The following is an 18,545-nucleotide window of genomic DNA, read 5'->3' as shown; positions in this document are numbered from 1 at the left end:
TATCTTTGAAATTATCTCATATCAAGGATTACTGAGATTTCCAAATTACCGTATGTAATTGATACTCAGCAATGGTACAGCATCTATGTCGCCTGTGGTTGAGAAAATTTATTTAAAGAGCATTGTTTTTATTCTAAGAGCAGCAATTATGTAAATAGTACCTTGCTCATGAGAATATGACCCATGATTGAAAATATTCCCACATAAATGTGCGACACTTGTGCTGAGATCGCTACGAGATGTAACTCCACTGGTAATGTCGGAGCCTATTCTGAAAGCAAAGCCAGAAAGCGCTGCAAAAAGGCGCAAGGTATGTCTTGGGGTATGTCTTGCTTGCAAGGAAGACTGTTTTGATTCAAAGGAAGAGAGAAAAGACACCCGGGCTTGAAAGGACCTCAGAGCTGTCGCTGAGAAATGGATGGGATTAGATCCATACGGAAGAATTTACACAGAGACCAAGTGGGAAAGCGGGCCTGAAGGTAATTTTATTCACAAGACACGCAGGTTAAAGCTTGGAGATTATAAAAGACTTGAAAGTGCCTTGTCACGGAAAAACAACAAGAAGATTTTCTGGAGAGTACACAGTCAAATGATTTCACGCCGCATTCACAATTTCCAGCAAGAATATCTTCTGTTCATCGACGGTCTCAGACAGGAAATTTGTATAAGAACCTGTGCATATTTTGCATGAGAGGAGAAGATTCGAAGCATCGTGATAGGAAAACCTCAAATTTGCATCTCTTGGAGCAAAAATGTACATGGATGAAGTTAAAATCTGCAACCATCTTTCTGAAAGATGAGATAGTGCGAGAAAGGCTTCTCCATTTCATTAGGGAGTGTGAAGACCCCTTTGCGAAGTGAGGTATCATAAGAGTTGCTGGAATCAGCACATTAAGTATGGTAGACAAGAAGAAGGAACACTACATGTTCAGCAACCAATTATTTGTCGAAAATGTAAGGGAATGTGTAATAGAAGATAGGGATCCAAGAACATTAAAAGGCTTAATGAAAGATCACAACAAATTTCTTGATAACTTTAATTATCCGGAATGTGAAAGAACTTCATGTATAAAGAAGATTTTAGATGACAACTTTGTTGATGAGCTAGGCTTCCATAACAGATTTCAGGAAAATGAAAGCACTATTGTGTACAGGGCCGCCGAGAGGCGACCTGGGCCCTGGGGCAAAGTCCTGGTTGGTGCCCTAGAGTCGGATACAAAATTTTTTCGAGACCACGCCCTTTTTGAAATGGGAAACGCCCATTATTTCCAAACGTTTGCGCACGTTATAGAATATGGTTAAAATATCATAAAATGTAATAAAAAGCATTAATTCTAAGAGTAAGTGATTTAAATACGCTCTTTGACCACACCCTTTTAGCTGATTAAAGAGGACTTCAAAATGTCTTCCTTCAATTCTGACTGTTTTTTTCTGGTGAGCCACGCAATATTAAAATTTAAAATGAAAGGAAACTTTTATTCTACGCACTTTTATTTAAAAAATCCCATGGAACTACGCTTTTCAGTTCTTTCGTCCTTCAAAAGTTAATTTTTCTTGCTTTTCAGTTGCAAACTGATCAATGATATTGTCGTAATCAATTTGTCTTGCTAGTTCGTGCTCGATCGAAAGAGTCATGAGGCTTGATAGTCGGTCTTGAGTCATTGTTGAACGTAAGCGGTTCTTTATTAATGCTAGTTTGCTGAAAGGGGCCCCAAAAGTATAATATAGCTTTATGTAACGAGTCTAAATGCAAACATAACTCACTTGAACGGGCCATAGATTAAAACAAGATTATATGGGTTACCTAATTTTTTATCAGGGCTCCCTTCCAATAAGTACGATTTTGCGAAACTCAGGGAAACTCAGCTTAAAAGACGAATCCGTAAAACATGTGATCTAAGGTTTATTCAGTTTTTTCGGGACCCCAGACTCAATAAATAAAGCTGATAGGCTTTAAATTCAAACAAGACTCAGTGTACGGACCCAATGAAATTACTGCCATCATTTTCGACATTAACAAATATATCTTTGAATGCATTTTCAGTTTCTCAAAAAAAAGACATTTCGAAAAAATTTTCAGAATAATTTTGGGGCCCCTTTCAGCCCGAGGCCCTGGGGCAAACTGCCCCCCTGCCCCCCCTCTCTGCGCCACTGATTGTGTATGATAGCCAGAGTGGGGGGACGTACATAGAAGCAGCGATAAATTCTTGGGGAATCGACAAAGAACATTTAATGAATAGTGTCGCGCGTCACCTACGAGCTCCCAGAGCTAGCTCCAGTCCTTGTGCAAATGCATGCCTTCACAGGTGCAGATGCAATCAGTGGCTTCTTTGGTCACGGAAAAGTCTCAGTGTTGGAAAAAGTGAAAAGAACTCCAGAGTTTGCCAGTTTAATTTGTGATCTTGGACTACAGGTTGAGCTATGTCCAGAGCTCATGCAAAGGTTAACAAAATTCACTATAAAATGTGTCTATCGCGATCTTTCTAGCCAATCCCTTGCAGCAGCAAGATCCTCAAAATGGCGTTTAATGAAGAGGAAGAATACAGAGAGGCTTCCACCTGATGAGGATTCACTGGCACAACATTGCCGAAGAGCAAATTACCAATCTTACATTTGGAGACACTTTCACGAAGAAAAGCCTCCTCCATCTCCTTTATCTCATGGATGGAAGTTTGGTTCAGCAGGGCTGCTAGAACCAGTCCTGTCAACATGGCAAGCAATCCCCGATGATGTGATAGCCCTGCGAGTAAATGGTTCCAACGGACAAGATATTGGTAGCATTACACAAGAATCCGAATCAGAGACCGAACTGTTTTCTGACAGTAACTCAGAATCAGAACCAACTCATATTTGTGATGACTAGACGTTGTTTGACAGGATATTAAACATGTTTTTTCTATTAAACAATCCATCTGGTACAGTTGCGATAATGTTACTCAGTTATTTCTGCTAAGACAGTGACTTCACTACATAACATGTTTTAGAACTCAGTTTTATCAGAGCAGTACGATCAATTTATTGTTTGCGAGTTCAACCAGTGACGTCATGGCATGAATTGCTGATGTCATAAAAATATAACTTGATGTACATCATTCGAAAGCTTTCCTCACGAGGAGTCGAATGATGTGTATTTTGAATGAATTTGACTTACTTGTCTTGAGTTATAACCGTAAAAATGATTTTACAGGTGCATATTTTATGACGCCATTTCCGGCCAACGAGCATCAAAAATCAAAATGTACCCAAGCTCATTTTGAAGAGCGTACTTTGAAATACAAAAATCAACTTTCAAAACAAGTTATCCTAAAAGTTGTCACGGGACCCTAGATTTCGACTCAACTAATATTTAAACATAAAAACAACAAGACGTAAACAGCAATGTGAAAACAGAATAACAGAATACAGAATACATACAATTCTATTTAAAATTTCAAATGAATAATTTCAATTAACAACTAGGTATGTTTCATTTTAATTTTCAGGAAAAAGCATTAACCAAACTTTGTCATTGCCTAAATGTCTTTGAAAAGAGCAATCAAACTCCTTTGATACAATGCAAACTGCGTTACAAGTCTCGAGGTTCTGGCTGCTAAGATTTGACTTATCAATTAATGTAGATTTTGCAGTTGAAGATGACTTATAAAGGTAAGATTCAAAGATAATCTTTCAATATACCCTTGATGCTTAACATACCTAACTGCCACCCGAATTCCTTATTCACAAGAGCCTCCAGTCATCTCACAACATTGACATTTCAAAAATGTGACAAGACTCGTATTGAAACTATACCTCGCGATGAAATAAGTCTTTAGCTGCTTTGCGAAATGCTTTCATTCTTGCGTAGTATATCAACGGGTTTACAAGACTATTTGCAAATATGAAACACTCTGCCCAAGGATCAACAAACTCTTTCACATCCTTGTAGAAATCTGCTGATACCAAAATGTTGTTCAAGACTATCGGAGCACATGAAACACAGAAAGCAATTACAACGACTAACATCACATATGCCTTGTCTTTATTTTCTTTTCTTTGCTTTTGCTGTCTCTCAGTAATGTTAGGTGCTCTCTCAATCTGAGCTATTTGTTTGCTTTGCCTTCTAATTACACTAAAAACTTTCCAGTTGCAGTACAAAACGGGCAGCAAAACCAACATGATACTTGTATTTGGAACATTAACACTAAAATGGACAACAACTATTGGAATTGTGGCAAACAAAACCAAAACAGAAGCAAAAATGTGTGTTTTGCATGTAGCATGTTCATGGAACCAAAATGGGTGGACGACAGCAATGTATCTGTCTATGCTAATGCAAGTCATATATAGAAGAGAGGACATCACTAAAAACGCCATCACATATCGTTTGTATTTGTCTGTTGGGATTTTGTCGATGCTGTTGAGTCTTTTCCCATAATCTTCTAGCCATAGAGGGTGTCCACAAATGCCCACAAGGAAATCGCACATGCTCATAGCACCAAAAATCATATGTGAAGGTGTGTGCAAGGAAGGTGTTTTTAACAAAGTTACAATGAATGCTCCATTGAAGATCGATGTCAGGAGGGCAACAATCGAGTCGATGGTCAAGAATATGATTATGTTTATATCATACCAGCTCGCCAAAGACATATTTTTCTAGCACCAGAGCAGCATGAAATAATCAAATGATATCCACGCGAAGCAATATACTACCAAGGTCCGGTATTATAAATATTCCTTAACCAATAAGCAGGGACAATAGCTGTTGACAATGACGACCGGATTAAAAAGATTTGCCTCAGAAAACTCAAACCGAAATTAAATTTGAAAACTCTGAAGTGCAAGAAGAAAATTACTCATGATATCAAGAGTCTTGGTCTTATGGCTGCATGCGTGCAAGGCCTTTCTGCTAAAAGTAAACAGTTTTCTTTTCTAAAAGATACACGTTATCCAAAAGCAAAGACTTTCTTGCCATTCGATATAACAATCATATACAAGCAAATACAGCTGCATCTGCTTTTGCAAAAACATGATACGATTAAAGGTAAATAGTCGCTCATAGGATCAATACTCTAAAATAAAAGTAGACGTTTTCTTTGAAAATAGGAGCAAACTGAACTGTCAAAAAAGACAGAAAATTGCATCTGCTTTTCAGAGAAGCTATGAAACGAAAATTTAATATATGACAAATAGTAGCTTGATAGTGAAACACAGCTACTTGAAATGTTGCTACATCCGGCTAATGACACATGCTGGGAAGTCCAACCAATGCAATTTTTGTGGGTAGATAAGCATTCTCTGATGCAATATTCAATTCGTTACTGATATCAGTTTGCCTCTTTACACCCTCTCTTTCTCAAGGACCGATTGTTAAAATGATTTGTGTCGGTGCTCGTTGCATAAAAAGTATGTTACAAAGATCAAAACCACTAAAAGTGGCTCCTGCTTCTAGGTAGGTTAGATCTTTATGACGTAGGTTCTGCTAAAAGGAATTGTAGATACAATGACAAAAAAGTCATCAACATAATAAATGTCTTTGCAGCTTATAGCAAATGACAAGTAGGGAAAATTCTCTTAATACCAAAAATAAGTCCAGAGAAAGGCAAGCAAAACTTTGCAACAAAGGAAAAATCTTTATAGCAATGCCTACTAGAAGCAATGCCTGAGAAAATGATGCTTTTTATCAATGTACCTCTAGTAGAAAGTTTCAGACTATTTGAGAAAATCAAGCTATTAGTAATGTATGGTACCCTCGTGTTTAGTTAGACTTTAGTCAAGTGACTGACCTATAATAATCGCTTTTTAAAGTAATTCGCTATTCTGATGTAGTATTTTGCTTAGTAAACTAAACATAAGTCTACCTTAAATATTACAGTAAATAACAGTAGCCTGTCACTTTTGAAAGTTTGACGAAATCTCGTTGGTAATTTAGTAGGTTGTAAATAGCTTTGAAAAAATTTAAGTTGTCTTAGAATATTTAGAATTTTTTTTATAATCGTGCTAGCAAATTTTTTGGTGAAGAAGCAATCAATAAAATCAACAGGGAAATACTGATTTCTTTTCTAGCTTAACCCTAGCTGCCAATATTTTAGTTTAACATCGTATTGTAGGAGGCTTTTGAGTGTATTCTATGGTGAATCATAGATTTTTTATATTCTCAAAGAATTTTTCAATTGTGAACGTGAATAAATTTTCTAGAGGGGAAAACATTATTTGGCCTGGCAAGAATACTGCCTCCCAACTTTTATTGACACCTCTCAAAATATAGCAAGAGACGACGCTCAAGAAGCAGTTGTAGAAAGATGCAATTTAGTTGCAACAGAAAATGGGACTGTCTCACAAATTTGCTATTGTTCATGGAAAGAGGAGAACATTAGTCTATAGTTAAAAAGCGAAACTAACTAGGACTAGGAGGGCAATCGCCCCCCCCCTCCCCCCCCCAACTCTTACTTAGTATGATATAGAAGACTTTGTTCACCGAGCTATGGATCCTAGGAGTAATTCTTTAGTGTTCTAAAAACCACTGGCTTTTTCAAAACCTTGCTGAATAGCAAAGAAAATAATTTGCCTTGCAAAGCTTTGATTTTTATCTTCCTTTCAAGGCAGCATCATCCTTCCTTAGATTTTTCTCCTATCTCGGTTGCCTTGGTTTCCAGATTTAAACAAGGAACATGTAAAGAAAGAGCTAATAAATCTAGCAGGCACTTTTATTATCTAATGTAAACACCTCTTGCTGGTCAGACATTAATTTTAATGAAAATTATGTCAACGAGTAGAAAACCTAACTTATTCAACTTTAACGATTCTTTGTTTTCGTCAAGCCCTGTTTCATCACTCTTTTGCACAAGTTCATACTTTATGTTTGCAAAAGAAACACCATTTAAAACCTTTGAAAACTCTTGCCTATTTATTTTGCTTGGTAATCATGTTTCCTTTATTTCCCTGAACCGATTAGTGTTTCTTTTCAAAACAGAGTACTTCTCAACCTTCTTAATGAACTTTTATAAATTTTGGCTGACAATCAAACGGTGAGGCAAATCATTACAATGTTCTTTTGTTGTATGTAAACGACAGTCTAGAAATGACAAGTTTAGGTGCATTATCCACAAACAAACAACATTGAATCTTAATTCAACTCTTTCCCTCCCAGTCGCTTAACACTTTTGAGTCAGTACCATGAGTTTCTTATTCCCGGAACTTAGTTTTAATAAAATGCCTTTTTTATAAAACGTATGTTTACCGATATAGGCGTCATGAATATAGCCTCTAACAATCATCTCCATTCCATGTTGCAAAAACGCATCTTTTGTCAATTTACTTGTAAATATTGTCAGCCCGACCCTTTCCTTTTGCTTGTCACTGCTATCCAAGTCTTTAGACTCGAAAGTACTCCACATATTGTCGGGCTTATTTTTGTCGATATATCCCACAATATTTCGAACTAATAGATATTAAGACCAAACAAGGTTTAAAATAAAGCAGATAAAGAAGAAAAAACTTTTAGGCAAACAGTATTATTCAGTCTACAGAAATGAATATTGGGCAACATTTAAGTATGAAAAAATCAAAACGTGGACACAAAAAGGAAAAATTTTAATGGCATTCTGTTAAATATTTAAAGTAATTCAGTTCAATCAACAGCAGGTAATATCTCACTTAAAAGTAATATCATAAATGAAAATAATTTTTCAATAAAAAGCAGTCACTAAAAGCATTAACAGAGGCAATCAAAACAAATTTGATAAAAACAGGATACAGATGATCGTTAACCGTGTAGGTTATAATAGCCTTATCGAATTTTATAACTTCTTTGAATATTTTTACTGATATTAAGACTAGAACTTTTATTCAAAGCAAATCGCGGTATTAGTTTCGAGACGGCAGAGGTTTGATTGAGAAATTAATGTGGTGTTTTGCACAAGGAAAGGCTCCAAGATATTCTTTCATTATACCCTTGATTTTTGACATTTATTTAACATGCATTTTTTGCTACTAGCCTCATATTCACAAGACCCTCAAGTCATCTCGCAACATTGGAAATACAAAAATGTGGCAAAACTCTTATGGAAATTATACCTCGCGATGAAATAAGTCTTTAGCTGCTTTGCGAAATGCTTTCATTCTTGCGTAGTATATCAACGGGTTTACAAGACTATTTGCAAATATGAAACACTCTGCCCAAGGGTCAACAAACTCTTTCACATCCTTGTAGAAATCTGCTGATACCAAAATGTTGTTCACGACTGTTGGAGCATATGAAACACAGAAGGCAATTACAACGACCAACATCACATATGCCTTGTCTTTATTTTCTTTTCTTTGCTTTTGCTGTCTCTCAGTCATGTTAGGTGCTCTCTCAATCTGAGCTATTTGTTTGCTTTGCCTTCTAATTACTTTAAAAACTTTCCAGTTGCAGTACAAAACGGGCAGCAAAACCAACATTAGTAAACTTGTGCTTGGAACATTAACACTAAAATGGACAACAACTATTGGAATAGTGGCAAACAAAACCAAAACAGAGGCAAAAATGTGTGTTTTGCATGTAGCATGTTCATGGAACCAAAATGGGTGGACGACAGCAATGTATCTGTCTATGCTAATGCAAGTCATATATAGAAGAGAGGACACCACTAAAAACGCCAATACATATCGTTTGTATTTGTTTGTTGGGCTCTTGTCAATGCTGTTGAGTCTTCTCCCATAATCTTCTAGCCATAGAGGGTGTCCACAAATGCCAACAAGGAAATCGCACATGCTCATAGCACCAAAAATCATATGTGAAGGTGTGTGCAAGGAAGGTGTTTTTAACAAAGTTACAATGAATGTTCCATTGAAGATCGAGGTCAGGAGGGCAACAATCGAGTCGATGGTCAAGAATATGATTATGTTTATATCATACCAATTCGCAGACATATTCTTCTAACACCAAAGCAGCAATCAAATTATATCCACGCAATGTAGTACAATACCAAGGTCCGGCAATATAATAAGTCCATACCCAGTAAGCAGGGACATGACAATGTCCTGTTTCAGAAAGATTTGCCACAGTAATCTCAAGCCAAGATTGAATTTAAAACTCCGCAGCTTTAGAAGAAAATTACACTGATGGCAATGGCCTTGGTTTTTTGCCTACCTCTGTGCAAGGCTTTCAGCTAAAAGTAAACAATTTGGTCTTCTTGCTTCCTGCGTGCAAGGCTTTCTGCTTAAAGTAAACAATTTGCTTATCTAAAAGATCCATGTTTTCCAAAATACATGCCTTTCTTGCCATTAGATGACAAGCAAATACAGATGCATTTGCTTTGTCAAGAACATAATGAGATTAAAGGTAAATAGTCGCTTATGTGATCATTACTGTAAAACAAAATTAACATTCTCTTTGAAAATCGAAACAAACTGAATAGTCAAAGAAAAACGTCAGAAAAATGCATCTGCTCTTCACAGAAGCAGGAGCCAAAAGAAAATTTTAGCTTCTGATGAGCAATAGTTTTGAAGTGACAGCTTTTCGAAAGGTCGTGACACGCGACTAGCAGCAGACGCGGTGAATTTCAACCAATGTCATTTTTGCAGGTTAATAATCGTTTCCTGATGCGTGATTCAATGCATGACTGATACCATGGCAACAATTTGCCTTTCTTTCTCAAAGACCGTTTGTTACAAAGATTTTTGTCGATGCTTGTTGCATATAATTAATGCTGCAAAGATCAATGACATAGAAAGTAGCTCCTGCTTCTAGATTGGCTAAATTATTATGACGTAGGGTCTGTCGTAGGTAATTGCAGATTCAATGACAATAAAGTCATCAACGTAACAAATGTCTGTGCAGCTTATAGCAAATGACAAGGATGAAAACATATCTAAATACCGAAAATTAGTCTAGAAAGACGCGGATAACTTTGCAACAAAGGAAGCAACACAGATTCTGAGAAAAAACTTTATAGCAATGCTTAAGAAAACTGTGCTTCTTTTCTAATATAACTCTAGCAGGTAATGTCAAACTATTTGAGAAATCCAACTGCTAGAAACCTTTAGATTCAAATTTATAACAATTCGTTGACATTTTATGAGTAATTTAGTAGCTCGTGAATAATTTAGGAAAAAGTTAATTTAATTTAGATTGATAATTGAGAAATGTTTCCTAAAATTGTACCAGCAAACTGTTAGGGGAAGAAACAACGGATAAATTGAGAGGATAACCGATTTCTTATTTTAGGACGTTTTCGATTATGGCCTAAAGTGAATCGTAGATTCTTTTTTATTTTAAAGAATTTTCCTTATGTCAGCTGATTCGAACGTAATGGAATTTTCCGGAGGAATAAACATTATTTGGACTCACATAAATACTGTCTTTTCTACAAAATAATTAACACCAAAAGAGAGACACGTTGGTGAAGACGATTCACATTTCTTCACAACTAAGGACAAGGTGATTCTAGAACCTTCTAATTTTTATTGAAACAGCTTCAAAATATAGCAAGAGACGACACTCAAGAAGCCAAGATTTAGTGGCAACGAAAAGGTGGGACTGTCTACATCGGGTTGGAGAAATGATTTGAAAAAATGAAAAGCTGCTGTGCTTTTATCAGTGAAAGAGCTGTTGCACCAAAACTTACATGGCTGTTTAAATTTTCTATTAAAGCTTCCTTTTGAAGAGGCTCAGTGGGTCCTTTTTCTTTATCTTTCTTTCAAGCAGCTCTGCAATTACATTTGTCATGTTGAAATGGGCTTGTTGGCATCTGTATAATAAAAAGTAGAAAGGCTAGTCCGAGAGAAAAGTCCTTGATTTAAATATTATGGGTAGAAATCTCTTTGTTAAATATTGTTTTTCTACATAAGTTTTTTGTGTAGCGACTGCAACTTCATCAAAAAGACTAACCACTTTAGAATCAAACAGTTATTATCAAAGATTGCCAAATTATAGGGTAAGAATTATGCTTGATTAAAGATTTGAATTTGAATGTTGGCGAGTATAACTCAGAGTGCTAAGCAAGCAGTATTTAGAGTGTGAAGAAAATGCTGATACCAATGCCAGCATTGCCTCTATTCTTTTAGGAACTTGCTCTGATCATATGATATCTATTTGTCATAGTAATCGTATTTCATCTATAAACGGGATTGTTTGTTGAATTTAATTCAATTCAAATACACTTCTTTCACCATTTACCTGTATGAGTACATGTCGAGATGATCAAGTGAGTCTATGTACGTTTCCAGCCAAGTCAAATTACAGGCAACATCTGTCATTATGACGTAATCATCATGACTAAGGGTACGTCTGAAATGCTGCGTCATTTCTGCAAAGTTTGCATACTTGCTGTTTTTCTAGAATAAAAAATAGGCAAAATTGAAAGCATGATGAATAGCAGCCTCATTACTAACCACTCCTAAGTTTTATTTTTCAACTAGAATTTCATGTAATGGAAAGTGGATAGCCAAAAACTGAATTATCAACCTACTAATTATCCTTCAGGCTTTCGTACAACATCATTCCTAGGTGCAACTCTTTTGATATTTAATGTTTCAAAGCGACCTGACATTACATGATCAAAAATTTAGAGCTATCTATCAATTATTTCTTCCCATCGTACAGCATTTGCATACTGCTATCAAGATAAATTTATTTAGGTTATTGCATAATTACTTCAACATAAAAAATGTTTTAATACTTTTCTACTGAAAACATCTGCTTCTCAACCTGCAACCTAATTGCCCTGATTATTTTATAAGCATGATTGATCAATTTACAGCTTTGTGAGCTTTCAGAGACACTCTTTACCTTTTTAAATTGCGCTGATTTGCATTATAAATCCGCATTCATACATACCTGTTTTTCTAACATGTGCTTTACATCTTCTCTTTGACGCTTGTAAAGGTAATCTTTTTTCAGCTGAAACAATGAGAATTTAATACCAAGTGATAGAGACTGGCTTTAAGATTCTAAGATTTTCAAAAGCAGATTTCGATATATTTATGGCATCAAAATAAACAATATTTATTTAACTGCACAATTGCCTTCAAGTTGACAGTTATTTGGATTGCTTTGAAATGTTTAAAGTTTTGGGAACATTTTCTAAATTTTGCTTCTAGTATTTAGATCAGGGGCGTACCTAGTGGAGGGAGGGTAGAGGGTGTGACACTCCCTAGTGATTTATGAATTGGTCAGTAAATCTTCAGTTTGCCCACAAAATCCTTGGTTGGTCGGTTAGTGAAAAAAAACACCTTATTTGTTCTACATCTATGTCTTTATCGATAAATTTCACTCTTGATGACCCTCAACCCCACTGGTCTGAAAAGTCAAGCTAAACCACTGAGCTAGAAGAACTAGATAAATATTTTAGATTCAAAATTTTTGTTTGATGTGTCGATTATAAAGATTTTTAGTTGCTACTCAAGGTTTTAACGCTTAAGGTTTGTACAGCTTTGTCTACAGTAAATCAAGCACTCTGCAAAAGAAATATTGCAGTAAATATTCCTTAATTCATAAAACATCATTTTCAATTCAAAATCAAATGAACATTGCAAAAACGGATAACACTAATGATTTACAAGTAAGATTTTCAAATCGAAACAATAGCCTAAAAGTCATAGCCCTGAAGTACCCCTAAAAGCGTCTCCTTGACTTCTCATCAATTGTTGTTTGGTAACATTTGGTTAATCTCCACTTGCAATTTGTCGACACGCTCTTGCAGAATATACTTTTCCTACCTGCAAAATTGCTTCTTTTTCCTGCTTTCGTGTTGCATTATACCTCTCTGTGGATTCATGAATATTCTAAAACAGATCTCGCGTTTAAACAATAAAGGGCTACTAAAAATTAGGAAGTTGAGCAAATTTAAAATTATTGTTGATCTAATGATAAAAGTGAAATCATCTTTAAACTTTAATATCTTACTAGATAAAATCTGCAATTTGTAAAATTGAAAATATCTGTAGCAGTGTGAATACGTCAAAAAACTAGTAAAAGCAGCAAAAAATGCTTAAAGGAACAAAAATTTTAGTTTCGGTTTGAAGTGACAAGAATTTGTTTAGTTCAGATTGTATTGGAAAGTCTATATGAAAAGCAAAGAAACACTTGCATACGATGCAGGGCATACTGAAATCTAGCATTGACTTCAATGAAGAAAGGCGCACCGATAATCTTTTTTAATATTTCGATCATGTTTTTTACTTCAAATATCTTTAAATATGCCAGAAAGTAGCTTACAAACTGCAGGAAATATAACGAGGTGAGATTGCAAAAGAGGCCAATATATAAACATCGTCACCATTATGATTATTCCAATGAATAAATTTGTGAAAATGAAGTGACCCAAGAAGATAAAGATGACAGTGAACCATTGGCTGTACGAAAACTTTGCATCAAGTCGCTTCTGAATTTGTGTCCAACCATCAGCCTTAAGAATAAATGCATTTAAATCTTGTTAAATCGCACCTTCAAGAAAAAAGGAATCAATCTGACTAAGCGAATATCCGACTCATCCGGGGTACGAATTTTGACTTGAATAAAGCAAGATAATCCAGTGGGCAGGGCCGTCGCTAGCCATTGTGTTAAAAGGGGTGCTTAGATCCCATCTTTCCACAAAGTTGATTAGCTATCATATATCTGCTGACAAGTCTGAAAATTTGCCGACGAAGCACCCTTGAGTCGCAAAAAACACTTCGATTTTAAAACAAATTTTTTTTCGGGGAGTGTCAGCCTCCCGCCACCTACCGCAGCGACGACCCTGCCAGCGGGAATCGAAAATCAGTCTGACTTAAAGAAAGTTCAAGTTGCACTGTGTTCGACATAACGGGATTCAAGTAAGCTAGCTACGATTATACGTTGCCTTTTAAATAGATAGCCAGATTAAAGGTTAGAAAACAAGGAATGAACAAATTTTAAAGAGTAGGAATCTTGAGAAAAACTTATCAAAGGAACTGCATGCATGCATTAGATGTTGCCAATTTGACGTTAAAGCATCTTTGTACTTGGTTTCGGATAACAAAATTTATCTCCTAATTGCAATTTTAATTTCCCTAAGCAACAAAATGCTTTGTCAATCGTATTGGAATACAAATCATCAAAGTAATTTAGAACATAATGAGATCCAATAACCCTAACCTTACATTAGTTTTATTATTTCATTAATACACTTTCTTATAATAATATGTACCCTGGGAACCAGAGCTACATATATCCAAGTGTGGAAATGGAAGAGAGGAGCGGAGAAGCTGAGGAGCGGAAAAGCGGAGGAGCGTCTAGCTCAGCTAGTCTAAGAACTTCACAAAATGTCATCTTACCGTCACAAATGTGAACAAAGTAAGCATGGCATCACTTAGGCTTCCCCACCTCTCCTTGTCACCAGTCTCGTCATAGCCAAATATATAATAACCAACAACGCCGAAGAATATCATAAGCAAAACCAGTAATACAACAACATTGACGACTGATTTGCGGATTGTGACTATCAATGCGTTTACAAGCACTTGCAACCCCTCAACGAAGGAGATTGTCCGCAGCGTTCTTGCGACTAAAAGAAAAGGCATTACTATTCAGTATACAAAACCTTACCACTCAAGATTATATTCGAAAATGAAATCTAGATAAAATGTATTGTTTGCTTATATGAAAGGTGAAGAAAGGTAAAATATGGAAAACACATTGTCATGAAATAGTAAAATAATTACTACGAACTGTATGTAATATTCGCTTGGATACATTCCAGCTACCTGCATAATCATTAAGGAAAGTTAGAAAAAGTTCTGTCCTTTACATCTTATTATGTAGAATAAGATCTTTTTGCTAAAGTTATTTACTGAAGGAGAATTGACAGGGGCACTATTATCCAAAAGCAACTCAAAAATGGCGAGCTGATAATTTGATGTATTATGTGCTTGCTTCCTATTTCTTACAAACCTCACAAAATTCCTTCCTAAATAAATCGAGCAAAATCATTCCTAAGATACCTGCTAATAAAAATTCTTGCATCTATCTCTATTCTTATTCCTACTTCTATCCTTCAGTCCACCCTTTTAAAAGTAAATACCGTATTTACTCTAATATTCCCGCTGCGGGATTAGCATTTCAACCCAACAAAAAAAGGCGGGATTATTAGAGAGGCGGGTATATTGGAGAGGCGGGATTATTTTTTCAATGCCTTGAAGTCTAGTTTGAGGATACCGTTTCAACAAAAAAGTCTCTTAAACGTGATTGTGGCAAATCAGAGAAAAAATATGCAATTTCAACATGTATGGGAAGATTAAAATTAAATGGGGGGGGGGGGATATTTATTTTCACAGACAAGACAGAGCAGATATTGTGCTTTATAGACAGTAGTACGAAGTCAAAGAATCAAACGTCTTTTTATGCTGCGAGACTTGGATGTTTGATAAACTTGCAAAACAAGGCAGCTCTCTGCCCTCTCCCGTCTATGACATTATCGTGTGATTTAACCCATTCACTCCAAGCATAAGTTTCAATCATTGATTTTCAACCCATACAGAGTGTGTAAAGAATAGCAAATGCAAATTAAATGTTTCAATCCCGCATGCGGGATTACTGGGGAGGCGGGACTATTCTTACAATCTATGAATTGCAAGCGGGATTACTAGAGAGGCGGGAATAAAAGAGAAGCGGGAATATTAGAGTAAAAAAGGTATGAAACTTATAGGATTTTAATCAATTTCTGGAGCATAAAGATCACTCGCTTTAAACATTTCTGTTGGTTTCTTTTACTTAGGGACAAGGTTCCCTTGTATGGGCCAATTCAACCATTTTGTGAACATTTGTTACGAGTATTTGTAAAGCTCGATAAAGCTTAACCATTTCATTCTATAAGCCTGAGAAATACCTAATGTGCGAAAAATGTTACAGTTATGTCAGCTTGTGCTTGGTTTTAGGGCGGAGTTTCCAGCTATTACCAAATATTAAGATCATAGCCTAACACTTTGAAAAACAGCTAAGAAACATTTTCAAACAGTTTTCTCTTTTCAAATTGAATAAAATAATTTCAATCTTTGCTATCCTTGATGATAAAAACATCTTTTACCTCGAAGAAGCCGAAGTATTTTCAATGAGCCTTCATCAACTTCCAACACTCTCAAATTGTCAAGGAGTACTTGGACATACGAAAGAGCCAGCACAGCGAAATCGAATATGTTGTAACTACTCTTCCAGTAGTTTTTTGGTTCCGCGTAGACTTTAAGGGCAAATTCGATCGTATAAATCACAAGGAATATTGTGTTTAGAGTGAAGAATGCATCTGCATTGTTTTTCTTAAGATTCTCAATGGTTTCTAAGCCAACAACTAGCGAATTGATCAGAATAACCAGCATCACAAATGCATTGAATATTGGCATCTGAAATGTCAAAAATACACAATGCTTAAAGTGAAGTTTGTTATTCATGCTAGATTATCATAATATAATATTATCTAAAGGAATTAGAACTGGTATAAGATTATGGTACATGCATATGGAAGGCAACCTAAAGATCAGATACATAGACCAGAATGCTCAAAGAAAATTTGGTGCCACCTTCTCCCAAAACCGTTCAAAATTCTTTCGTAATGTCTGTGCTGACTTACGCTAATTTAAACCTTTACTTATGAAATAACTGAAACAAAGCACACAGTAAGATTAAAGACAAAAATGGAAACCAGGGATAAGCTACCATTTCAGTCCGTTGATTCAAAAAAGTTAGTTTCAGATAAACTAATAGTCGCATAAACAAATGGTGGATAAAAGCAATAAAATCATAAAAACGTCAAAAATTTAGAAATCTCAATCATTGAGAAATGTGGGCTCGAAAAACTTTTTATTTTTGGAAGGGTACTTTGTTTTTAATTTAGCATTGTTTTGAGTTCTAGAAAGGCAAAGTAAAATGTCGAATTTTTCCACGTTTTCCAACCGTTTTATGTTTTCCAGATTTTCCGCATTTTCTGCCAGGCTAATTAAGCAAGGAGTAGCTGATTGAAGAATTGAGGGTCAAGGAAAAGTGGGGGGAGGGGGGGCTAAAACCGAATAAAAAGTCATCGTCATCATCATCATCATCATCATCATATCTGTCAGCAGGGACGGATTTAGCGGTGGGTTAAGAGGGTGTGATATCCCTCCAATATTTCTGTGCTCTTAGTTAAACTTTGCTGTCATTCGGTAAAAATCATTTTTTGGTAGTCAGTAGTAACAGAATAACGCCAAGATTTTACATTATTTATCTTCTTATTTTCTTTACCGTAAAGTTAAAAATCAAATTTTGAAAATGAGCGCTTCCGTCATTTTACATCAACCTGAAGGGTGTGATGGCACCAAGATTCTATTAGTATCTAACATCCCCCCAATGATTGTTGCTTAAATCCGTCCCTGTCTGTCGCGTTAAAATGAGAGATGAGGCTAGTCGCGTTAAAATACCAAATGGTCTACCGTCGTTATTTGGCGAACATGGCGGTGAATTGTGAAATCCCATCTTTTTTTCTTCTTATCAATCAATGCTCTGCGAGGGAAAATTTTCAATTTGATTAATAAGAGATCTTAACATGAAGTCATAGTTTGTAGAAAAATGTAATTAAGCAGCTTGAAACCTCGTTGTAATAAGCTCGTCGAAAACCGTCCCCGGTAAGAGGGAGCCCATTTTACAAGAAATTGAATGACTCTTACCTTTGCTTTTTGCAAACCGATATTATTTTGTCCCAGTCAGTCTCAAGTCCTCCTTTTAAACTTTTAAAGTCTCTTTGAGACCAATTCTCGATCAAATTTTAATGCCCTAGCTTTAGCTACATTTTCCTGCAATCCTCTGTAACTTGCTGATGAGAGAGATATCTTCTGCCACCAGAAGTATTGTTAATGATCAGAATGTATTTCGAAATATTTATTTATTATCAATCTAATCAATTCTTAGGAATCAATCTTAGTGTCAGTCAAAATACCTGTGGGGTACCTGTGGTGTAGTGGAAAACACTGTTTCCTCTCGCCACTCTAGGCAGATGCTTACCTGGTTCCAGCCCACTGCACAGAGCCCTCAACAGAAAGGGCAATAAATGGAAAACAGGTTAGGGGCCAGAAAGCTCAGGTACCTGGAAACCAGAAGAAAAACCCAGAGTCTTGTTTGATTCAAGTATGTTGCTCATCACTCAGGGTACACTAAGGAAGGATAGAATTAGTGCAGGCAATGTTGTTTGAAAATAATGGGAACATACGGGTTTATTAATTGGAAACAAATGATTATGATAACCCTCGGAAAACATATACAAATTTTAACGAAAATTTGATTTCGAAAAAAATGTACGATGTGGAAGTATATATACAAAGTCATATAATAGTAATTTTAATGGCAAAACCTGCTACATTATCAAAGTAAAGGATCTCCGTACCTATTTAGATCAAACGTGTCTGCTCCCAACTGCATAATGCGATATTCTGAAGTCTAGTATTAGCTTGGCTTCTTGGCTTGCATTTGAGAAAGAAAACATCAACTCCTCCAACTGAAGTTGCCATAGTTTGCTGACGCAAGCACAAATCACAGGGAAACTCGAGGTTGAAAAAAGTGGCCTAAAGATAAAGTTAAACATAACCCGAGTTGGATTAGGAGAGGACCA

The 18,545-nt window shown here is 35.9% G+C and overlaps 2 protein-coding genes across 2 annotated transcripts; both read right to left on the bottom strand.

The window, feature by feature from the left end:
- Nucleotides 1–7,523: 7,523 nt before the first annotated feature.
- On the bottom strand, nucleotides 7,524–9,160 carry LOC148957999 (uncharacterized). The gene is made up of 2 exons (XM_089114044.1): nucleotides 8,876–9,160; nucleotides 7,524–8,446 (listed from the first exon to the last, which is right to left on the bottom strand). The coding sequence occupies exons 1-2, from the start codon at nucleotides 8,887–8,889 to the stop codon at nucleotides 8,047–8,049; spliced, it is 414 nt and encodes a 137-aa protein (XP_088970170.1). The 5' UTR covers nucleotides 8,890–9,160; the 3' UTR covers nucleotides 7,524–8,046.
- Nucleotides 9,161–10,128: 968 nt separating this feature from the next.
- On the bottom strand, nucleotides 10,129–18,492 carry LOC135688426 (cation channel sperm-associated protein 3). The gene is made up of 9 exons (XM_065205269.2): nucleotides 18,321–18,492; nucleotides 17,374–17,443; nucleotides 16,002–16,311; nucleotides 14,254–14,483; nucleotides 13,239–13,367; nucleotides 12,679–12,744; nucleotides 11,798–11,860; nucleotides 11,138–11,295; nucleotides 10,129–10,709 (listed from the first exon to the last, which is right to left on the bottom strand). Exons 1-9 carry the CDS (start codon nucleotides 18,353–18,355, stop codon nucleotides 10,607–10,609), a joined length of 1,164 nt encoding a protein of 387 aa, XP_065061341.1. The 5' UTR covers nucleotides 18,356–18,492; the 3' UTR covers nucleotides 10,129–10,606.
- Between the last annotated feature and the right edge of the window lie 53 nt (nucleotides 18,493–18,545).

This window comes from Rhopilema esculentum, chromosome 19, assembly GCF_057945365.1.
Source record: "Rhopilema esculentum isolate cy_ngs chromosome 19, ASM5794536v1, whole genome shotgun sequence".
NCBI lineage: Eukaryota > Metazoa > Cnidaria > Scyphozoa > Rhizostomeae > Rhizostomatidae > Rhopilema > Rhopilema esculentum.
This window is presented reverse-complemented; position numbering and strand designations above follow the sequence as displayed.